The sequence below is a fragment of the Pundamilia nyererei genome, unplaced genomic scaffold (assembly GCF_000239375.1).
Source record: "Pundamilia nyererei isolate P.nyererei 1_Seehausen unplaced genomic scaffold, PunNye1.0 scaffold00025, whole genome shotgun sequence".
NCBI lineage: Eukaryota > Metazoa > Chordata > Actinopteri > Cichliformes > Cichlidae > Pundamilia > Pundamilia nyererei.
This window is the reverse complement of record NW_005187426.1, coordinates 684,556-694,961: the sequence shown is the minus strand read 5'-3', so window position 1 is coordinate 694,961 and position 10,406 is coordinate 684,556. Positions and strand designations below refer to the sequence as shown.

The window sequence follows — 10,406 nt, the reverse complement described above, 5'->3', positions numbered from 1 at the left end:
CTGAAAAAGAATATAAAAATGATGCATTTGCTTGAAATAGTTTTTAACACATCTGATGCGTCTTTGATTAGCATATCTCAAACACACAGTTTCATCCATGATTATCATACACTCAGAAAATACACAAAATTTTAAAACTTAATACTTTGGCTAATGTTTCACTCGTCTTTCACCAACATGATAAGACTCATACTGATAGTTTCTCTCATTTGAAGCTAATATGTCTATATAGTGTACAAAGAAATGGATTTGGATAGATATACTGTATTTAAGTATAGTCTGTGTGTCTACGCACACACACACATATTAGAAAGATGGGTAACAAATTAAAGGAAAAACCCAATGTCGTGTCAAGGTGTTGGCCCTTCATGCACTGGAAATTCAGTGATTCTCCAAATTTCTAAAACTCTACCACAGGGATGAACAGCATTCCTCCAAAACATATTCCCTCATTTGGTGTTTTCAGAGTCCTCTCTAACTAGCCCACATTCTCTCATAGGTGCCCAAGTGAGTGTAATTCTGGTGACAGTCTGGTGACTTCACAGCTTACAAGAGTCTGCTTTCTGTTTTCAAAAGTTGTTTTCTTGGCTCATTTTTTTCGGTTCATCGGCTCACACAAAATAAGCACAACCCAACACTGCCAAACTGGTGAACGTTAAATAGACCTGTATTCATATAGTGCTTGCATACTATGGGCCTTTAAGAATATGGTGCAAACACTCGCGCTCTGATAGATACATCGGGGGCAATGATATTAGCCACTTACCGATCTATTGCATCAGCACTTACAACAGCAAACACGTTTCAAATGTCTATGTTTGGTACAATGCAAACACAAAAACCAGAGTGTAAACAAGTAAATAAATAGCTACACAACAAATGTTAGAGAAAGAAAAAACATATGGGCCAATATAGTCGGAATATCAGGTTTTTTACATTACTAACTATCCTATCAGCACCCGTATTGAACATCTCAATTGTGTTAATATGGGGTTCAGCATCTTGCCCAAGGACAATTCAACGTGCAAACTGAACCACTAATCTTCCAATCAGTTTATGAATGGCTTTCTCAGCCACAGCTGCTTTCCAAGCACCAAATGTTTACCAATCAATGGCCTCCAGCCAGTGACATTAACACCAAACATACTTGCTTTTTCACCTTAAAAGATAACCATTAAAAAAAAAAAAAGAAAATCAAAAGATAGACCATGTTTAGAAAAACTTAAAGCACGTCTGAAAGCTATATGCAGACTGCATGCCTAAAGATACAATGCACTGCCAGCCTGGAAGAGAACGCCCTTATTAGGAAAGTAGAGTTATTGTGACCTTTCCCTCTACAGGGACAAACCGGCCCAAACTGGATCCTAACACTGTAGGTTCAGTTTCAGTTAAGTGGTTCAGTTTCCTTTAATTTATCACCCATCTGTATTTATTCACTTTACATTTTAATCTTTAGTATTTAAACAGCTTTTTGACACTACTGACTTCCTCTCAGCTGAATGATATGTGTTGATTATTAATTATATAATCCAGCAGGTAACTGGGTACGAATGAATAAACGTCACCCGGTCACAAGGACGCCCAGGTTTCTAGTTTTCATACAACTCTCTCAAAAAAAACAAAACAAAAAAATGAAATTAAAAAAACAAACAAACTTGTTATTGATTTGGAAGCAAAGTAAAGCCATACAGGATTTAAATTCTCACTGGAAACTGAGGCCCTAATTAGTTTAAACGCTACTAAATTCACAGTATTTAAATATTTATAAAGGGTAATTTCACTATTGTAAATAGAAATAAATCACATTTAAGTCCAAATTAGTGCCTGAAAACCTTAGGCGGCTGAATTTTCAATATAAACTTGCAGCATATAAGTAACCACACGAATACAAGTAAAATCTGAATACAAGTAAAAACAATAAATTCTGAAAGATTTAGTAATGATAAAATTGCATTATCGGTGTTTCAATCATTATGGCCTTTGCTGCTTCTACACATTGAGTTTATCTTATCAGGCAGGGGAGGCTCATACCATTTTTCTCTCTTTTTTTTTCTTAAACATTTTTCAGACATTTTGGGCCCAGAGACAGATTACTTATATGCTGTTACCCTAAGATTAAATATAAAATTTTAAATATAAAGAACTGTGATGAAATGTGCTGCAACACTTTATAACTATCAGTTAATATAAACTAAAATGAACGCATTTATCTTTTGAGGCTGTTAAGTTGTGTTGTGATCACAGTGCAAGACCCTGAAATGTTTGGAATTCCATGTCAAATACAGTGTTGTCCTGCTGTGAAAAAAAAGCAGTTTTCCAAGAAAATCTGCACAATGCATGAAAGTCCTGTTTATCAGCCTTCTATGGAAGATTTCAAATGCCTCAACATAAACAATCAACAAAGAAAACGGACAGCTACAGCATGTGTTCCCTTAAAGGTGCGTCCTATTTCACTTTCTTTGCTGGATTTGTTTTTAGGTACATTTTAAATTTTCCACAGGTTGCTGGGGAACACTAACAAATAAAAGCTTATTGTTAATATTATAATTATAATACAATAATAATGCCTATACGAGCGTAGCAGAGCAGGTTGGTGGTTGGAGGTAGGGTTGGGAGGTATCTCAGGGTTGGACTTTACACGACTTTTGGTCATTTTTTTTCCACTTATTATTACATTCTAAAAAATCTGCTTGCATATAATGACACCTGTTTATCGCTCTGACAGCTGTGATATCTGCCCCTCCTTTCAGTCGTCCTCCAGAGTCTCCGTCTTGATGTCATTCCCCACGCTGCACCCTGCGCCATCCCCCTGATTGGTTACCACCGGGCTGCTGTCACTCACTGCCGCCGCCTTCTCCAAACTGACTGGATCCTGGGCCTCGGACAGGGCACTGTGAACTGTGGGCTCGTCCTGGAGAGAGGGGGAAGGAGGGGACCAGGAAACACCTGTTAGTCTGGAACCTTCCATCTGAGGAACCGCGCCTGATATTAGGGAGCGACCAATAAGAGATGCGGCCCTCTGTCCAGACACGCCCCCTCTACCCAGGGCAGAAAACCAGCTCGGAAGCAGTGTGGGAACCTGAGTGAGGGGATAAGAAAAAAGAAGGTTGAGTGGATCTGTAGCTCCGTGTGGAATCGCTGATAAATGTAAGGCGGGTGTAGATGTGCTCCAGCTGTACCTGGGTTGGAGAGGACAGGTCAGCTCGACTGAAACTGAACTGCCTTGCTGAAGGTCTCTTATCAAATAAGGACACCTCACAGCCCTGTGAAAAACCAGCAAACAAGTTATACAAGGCAGAGGCAAGTTATCGGTGTCACCATATATTCCTGTGATTTTGATCATTCACACACTGGGGCCAAACATTAATTTTTATTAAACATACAAGCACAAATTCCCACGCTAAGTCGACTTATCGGAGAGATTTCTCCTCATATTGGAGCAATACGAGCGAGTTACATTTGTGTTTTGCTATTTTTTCATGTCCGACCCTGAACTTTCTTTCTTCTGCAAATACTTGCTAAATGTAGTGTCCCTGTAACACTGATTACCGGTACATGCAATTGGTTTCATGTGGGAGAACACTGCCTTGAAAGGATCAGGTAGACCATTTGATCCAAAGGCTTTGGGCTGATCCAAGTAATTTGCTAACGTTACAAACTAATCATCCACAGATTTACAGAGCAGAGACGCAGAACTGCTACATGCTTTCTACATAAATAGTCAACATTGTGACAGTTGTCATTGTAGTGATACAGAGTTGTTGAAGTCACAAGATATATGGTACATACAACAGTCCAACACAAGTGTTGAGAAGCAAAAATCTAGCACAAACACAAGCTGTGCACAAGTGAGCAACATAATCACAACAGCAACAGCTGTGGGTGTCATTAATAACAATGGCTTATTGAGGTTATGCCGAGCCCCTTGAAAAACAATTATGGAGACCAGGACAGTTCTCATGGGGAAAATCAGAGAGGCAATTAACTTTAAAAATACAGAGTTCCTGCTTTGTTCTTTTTAGGGGGTTTGTGTTTCTATGTTCAGACATTAAGATGTAGGAATTCACGTATATAGTTTACCTGGTCAGGGAAGTCGTTGCCATCCACGTCGTCGCTGTTGGACTGACCTCCTGGACTCTGAACCTCGATGCCATGACTCTCCAAGATGGCTGCTTCTTCAAAAACACAAACGTCATCATAGCATATCGACTCAGCTACAAAACAGCAACACACTCAAAATAAGGACAACAGTGATTCAACTATTCAGAAGCTGCTCTTCTCGGAAAGAAAACAACATCCTGTTTCCTCTTCAGGTGTGCGAGAAATTTAACACTGTCTATTGTGATGACCAGCAATACTAGTGTGAACTGGGTGACACAGAAAAAGAACCTCACACAATTAGGATTTCTGTTAAAGTGAAACACAAGCTCTTGTGCGTGCTACTTGCACATAATGCTCTTAAGCACATAGATACAGCACAAGTGATTTCCTGTGGGTTCTTTATTTATTTACATCAAACCATAGTGTAGTATACAACATCTAACGTGTATCTCTCTTTCACTCCCACACACACACACACACACACACACAAATACAGACGTAGACATTACCAATATTAGCACGCCTCTTGATATCTTTGCGGCGGTTCGCAAACCAGTTGTAAACCTTCAGGGATGTTACCCTCTCCAAATCAGACAGCTTCTTTCCTGTAAAACACACACACACACACACACAGTCTAGGACATAACTAGCTTTACAATGCAGTTAGAAAAATTACGGTAAGTTTGGGATCCTGCAGTTCTTCTAATTAATAAATACATATTAAGCCAAAGAAGTAGTTAACATATTTATACTAAATAGCAAATCTAATAATTCGTTTCTCCAATCACTAATACTTAATTTGGGATGCAATTCACAACCTTTCGCCAGTAAGACTGTACCTGGTTTCTGTATGACAGCATTGCAGGCAGTGGCAATCTCCTCTCTCTTGGCTTCATCGGGATACTGGTTATCATTGAAATAGCTGCAGATACATATTGCACTTTGTTACTTTCACTTCTTCTTACATCAGTTCTACAATTCTACATCAGTACCCCTCCTCATCCTCACCCCTCCATGACAGCCAGACACTCCTTCCTCCAGGTAAATCTGCTCCCTCGTCGCAGACGGAAGCCCCCGGGGGCCGAACCAAATGTAGGAGGAGCTTGATTCCAGTCCATCACCTCCTCCAGTGGTATGGGGGTGGCTCGCATTGCCAGAGTAGCACCTGGAGCATCAAATATGACAAAAGATCAATGAGATTTACTAGGTTCTGTAAATTAGTAGGTTCTGGAAGTCAGTTTCGTGCCATTGGAAGCATTTACTGTACATTACCACAGCAATCCTTGTCTAAATCAAACTTTTGTCTCTGTATAAATCTTTAGACACATAATACACTGATTAATGATCACTACCTTATATGTCATAGTTGGTCACATTGACAGAAAAATGTCAGTCAGAGGTGGTGATGATGTGAATAACTAATTTCTAACTTAGACGAGGCTGAAAGGACTTTAACATTCTGAACTAAATATATTTTAAAGCATTTCTTTTTCAATATGCAGCTGCAGAGAGGAACATGGATTCAAGCCGCTCCAGGATCTGTATCCAATTTAGATCCAGTCATCTGATCTGTTTGAAATATCTAAAATCTAGCTGATTAGCATGTAGATAGCTCTATAAAACTTACACATTTCTTTTAATATGTTTACATTAATGTTAACATATGTTATAACTTGAAACAGCTACTATCGCTTAACACTTAGTAATTGTAACTCCTTACAAAGATCTCTGCTATGGTTGTAAGAGTGCCCAAAATATAAATGCTTATACTGAAAAACATTAAAGAAGACTTTTTGTAAATCTTATTAGGCATTTCTTACCCAGTAATGGCAGAAATAATGAACTCCACCATAAAACATAACTTTGTTTCAGCCCACTGCTGGTCAGAAACTATTCAAAAAACATTTAATTGAATTTCATTTAATAAAAACTTCCTTTTGACGGCGGAAATGTGCCAGAGTCTGTTGCTTTACTGTGTAACTAATAGCACAGGCAAATAAGTAACCTGTGTCCATTTTCCCAGAATTTCATCTCCAGTTTCTGTCACAGACATTTTATCCCTGTCAGGTTACACCTGATTAGATTAGGTAAGAAAAACTTGATATAAAAGTCAAATGTAAAATTCCAGTTTCATCCAATGAAAATTCAAGTTGGGTGATGATGACCAGAAACCGTTTAAACAAAATGTATATTGTGGGCCAAACTAATTAAAATGTTTCCTTTCTCCTGTCTTGTATTTATAAAGATAAACATCATGGCCCACACTGAAACATAATCATATTCCTCCACCGGATTAAAATGAAAGCTCCGCTCTGTATTTACCCGTTGCCATGGTGAATCCTGGTATTGGCACATTGATGATGGCTTACTGTCTCTACTCACGCACACGCTTAACTGACGGTGGACATGCTCAGAGTTGTTTGAACTTACTGTGATCAGCCTTTCTGGAATGGGAAACTGAGTTGATGACAGAGTTTGTTGAACCTGCTTTCAGGGACAGGTCAACTACATTCTTAATTCTTAAGTTGTATTTTTTTTCAGACCGACTGGGAATCAGTACTTTATAGAGTAACAAGCTAATAAGGCAGATAAGAGTCATAATATCTGGAAGAAGCACCACGACAGTTTGTTTTCCCTATAGGGAGGTCACGTGCTAACTAGAAGTAGACTCCACTGTTTTTCCATTCTGTACATTCCAATATGCTGATCCCATGTTTAACACAATGCAGCCATTGTTTATTCCACACTTTGTTTCCATAACTGTAGCCTTCTCAAGATTCCTAAAATGTAAAAAAACAAAAAAAAAACAAGTTTTCTTTTCTTACAAAAGAATTTACACGGATACTATCTATCAATGCAAGTCCCACAAGCTGTCTGAGCTTGGCAGAACTCTTCTATGCTTAGACCACCTGGAATTCATTACAATGCTCCCTTTAGAGTGAATGCTTTAGTAATTGTTCAATTTAAATTTGTCGTCTTCTGTCTTTACCAGTTTTGTCTCTCAATTAATTGTATTTGTCAATTTTTTTGTTTTTGCTGTGAACCTTTTAATCCAAAGTCTTATTATTTATTATTGATCTATTACTGGCTGTAAGCTTCTTTTGTAATTTTAAATATTCAATATTAGTTGTTGACTCGTGTCTAAACATCTCTGATTCTGATTAAGCCTAAAAAATAAAAAAAAAATCTTTCGCTCTTGCTATAAAAAAATAAATAAAAAAAAGACAACACAGTGAGTCACACACTCAAAGCAGCACACTAGTTATTAAAAAACTCCCTCCTACTGTTTTATTTTACAGTATTTTTTCCACAGGTGGAAAAGTTACAGAAAAGTTTTATGAGAAATGTGGAGCTGTTGGAGAAAGGATTGTTGTTACCAGGATTGGTCTTCTCCAGCTGGTACCAGCGAAAGAACGCTCGCTTCTTCTGCTCGCTGAGGTCCGATCCCTGCTGTAGGAGCCAGTGGGAGATCCGGCTCTGACTGATCCCTGGAGGAGCGGGACCAGAGTCACACTTGTGGGGGTCTGGTGCTTGTTCACACACCAACATTTCTGCTTGTGTTTTACCAAACAGATTCAATTTATACTCACCTGTTACCTGAGCAACCACAGCCTGGGATATACGTCGGTTCGCCAGGAAGGATTTAATCTCTTCCTTGATCACAGCACTGTCCCTCCTACAAGAAGGGAGAAGAAAAAGGTACAACACATTTAAATTTTCAACATTACAAGCCTGATATTTATTAACACACGGCAACACAACAATCACTATTCTTATACCAGATATAACTGTCTGCAGTTCAAATATACTTTACAGGCTGTTGTACCTGAATGTGTGCTGCTGTAATATTCCTTGCTCTCCTTCTCCTTTGATTTCATTTTCACACATCTTCAAATCAATACTGCTGATTGCTGCCGTCTGGCTGCAGACTACAGATGAGAGGCACTAGACTGGATGTGTGTACTTGTGTTCATTTTGTATGTGTGAGTATTTGTTTGGCAGCAATCATCGCATCATATTCATATTCAGAGTGAGCTACAAGCAGCCTTGTCAGGAATCAGGACCCTCTGTATTAACACATACCCTCTGCTGCTGCAAATTACTGTACATGTGTCTTTAAAAGCAACATGCACCTATCTGAATTCCAAATTATTATTGTTTTTGCAGTAAACTAAAGAAAATAGTGTTATAATCTTTGTAGCACTAAATGCAGTTGGTTGGCAAGAGTCCCTTTTCCGTCACTCATTACCAGGGCTGACTATCAAAATATCATACTGCAGGTTCCTCCTATGCTGACTTTTCCAATTGAGTGTACATGCAAGTATTACATGTATGTATTTCAAAAATACCGGTAAAACTATTTTATAAAAAAAATTAATTTCTAGGTGTTATATTATTGAATCAAGGGAAGGCTGGTCTACTGGCATTTACGGCATGGAGTACCAGACTAAAACACTTGACAAAGCACTTGTCTGCTGTGCTTTATGATTGCTAGATGTAGATCTGGCAAACTAGCCAGTTTCTCCTCAGCCTTGAAGTCTTTCATTCAAACTAACCCTTCCAATAAACCAGAAATATCACCTTTGTGAGTCCTATAAAGGGAAATAAAATCATTGCTGTCTCTTGTAGTCAACATTTAATACAAATTAAAACAATTAAAAAAAGCTGTTTCCTAATCTTGTTGTCTGAATGCACACCCTGAAAAACAACCTCCAAAATAACTTTCTAGAACATCTAATCTGCTCTTAGCTGGTGTGCCCTCGTTTTACCTGCCATTTAAAGGGCTGTTCTTACCTCATCAAGTCCTCCACCTTTTCATCAACGTCTATGTCCTCTTCACTAGCTTCAAACGCATACCCTGGTGTGGTTACAGTAGCGCTAACCACCCCAAGAGGAAACCGGGGTGGTGAAAGCTTCCCATTGGTAACGGCAACCAAACCGTTTGGCACTACTGCTGTTATGGTATTAGGTGAGGCTACTGGAACAGGCAGAGGTGGGGAGGTGGTGTCAAAGTTGTTATTAGGGGACAATGAGAGGCGGTTGTTGGGAAAACTTGTCTGAGTGGCGGTAGAAGTCATGGAAGAAGAGGCGGCGACAGTGCTGGAAGACGAAGGTGGCATATAGGAAGGTTTATGGGTCAACTTGTGCCCATGCTGCCGATCCAGGTGATCCAGGGTGTCCAGAGCATGGAGAACCTCTGCCTGGGTGATGCCCGTCCTCCGTAGCCTCTGGAGGAGGTCAATTTGCTCGATGGTGAAGCGAGGCTCCTCACACTGCTGGAACATCCTGTATGAGATTATTTTAAAACTGTTTAGTAGAGTTGTCTGAGCTAACACTGGTATAAATTTTAACATAATATAAAAGTGTCATATTGCAATACCTTTGCTATAGCAACGCCATGCATTTACAGTCCCTTATTTCAACAACCTCCAACAAAAGCAAGAAAACTGTTTCAGCTGAAGGTGAAAACAACAAACAAACAACCAGTCTAGGAAGGAGAGATGCTGGTAGTCCGTGATGTGCAATCCAAATGTAAACAAATGAATTAACCAAGCATTGCCAGTTGAACTCCATATGACGGGAAGAGCAAATGGCAGATGGAAATAACTGATGCAGTTCTGGTTAAACTAAAGTGTTAAGCATTTAGTTTATATTTAAAATCTCCAGAGAAAACACTAAAAAAGAAAAGAAAAAACACTGGCTTACATTTGACTTATGCCATGTCACTGCATATAATGCTGTGTCATCACTATTGCACTATAATGCCCTGCTGCTGCTGGTAGCTTGCTTCAATAGATTCACACTTTGGATTAGGTAGTGTGTCATCAGTGATAGCAGCTCACTGGATAAGAGAGATTGAAAACGCCCTTTATTTGGGTACACTTCTATATGCTGTTGTCAGCAAGCTACAAGCATCAACAAAACACTGTTCAGTATTTTTTAACATGATGAAAAACACCATTATTGCACATTTTCACGAAATATTGTGACATAATTTTGAGGCTATATCGCCCACCTCTAGCTGACAGTAATCAGTGCCCACTGCACAGTAACACTATCCTCATGACTGCTGTGAAGTGTTTGCAATGCAGGCATGCGTAGTGCTTCTATGTACTGACAACAGAACTAAACACTTTAGAGGTGTTTAAAAAATGCATACCTTGAAATGACTAGTCAGAAAAATAAATGCTTTCCATAAATAGTGCGAGTTTTATGAAACAAAATGAAAATCACTAGTTTTTAGCTCATTGCAGACTTTTTTCTGCACAATGAGCTTCACATCTGAAAGAATCACAGAAAAAAAA

General features: G+C 39.0%; 1 protein-coding gene across 4 annotated transcripts in view; it reads right to left on the bottom strand.

The window, feature by feature from the left end:
- The window catches only part of LOC102207120 (homeobox-containing protein 1-like), a 15,133-nt gene continuing 4,727 nt past the window's right edge, over positions 1–10,406 (bottom strand). Inside the window, exons 1-10 of one of the 4 annotated variants that reach the window (XM_005727546.1) lie at positions 9,482–9,626; positions 8,896–9,387; positions 7,692–7,777; positions 7,479–7,589; positions 5,110–5,266; positions 4,941–5,023; positions 4,611–4,706; positions 4,081–4,175; positions 3,180–3,263; positions 1–3,079 (exon numbers count right to left, since the gene is read on the bottom strand). In XM_005727546.1, the coding sequence (XP_005727603.1) occupies positions 2,747–3,079; positions 3,180–3,263; positions 4,081–4,175; positions 4,611–4,706; positions 4,941–5,023; positions 5,110–5,266; positions 7,479–7,589; positions 7,692–7,777; positions 8,896–9,386 (1,536 nt within the window). In that variant the 5' untranslated portion in view covers position 9,387; positions 9,482–9,626 and the 3' untranslated portion in view covers positions 1–2,746. Of the gene's footprint in view, positions 3,080–3,179; positions 3,264–4,080; positions 4,176–4,610; positions 4,707–4,940; positions 5,024–5,109; positions 5,267–7,478; positions 7,590–7,691; positions 7,778–8,895; positions 9,388–9,481; positions 9,627–10,406 lie in introns of those variants that run through there. The other 3 variants (XM_005727545.1, XM_005727547.1, XM_005727548.1) reach the window with 3 other exon arrangements.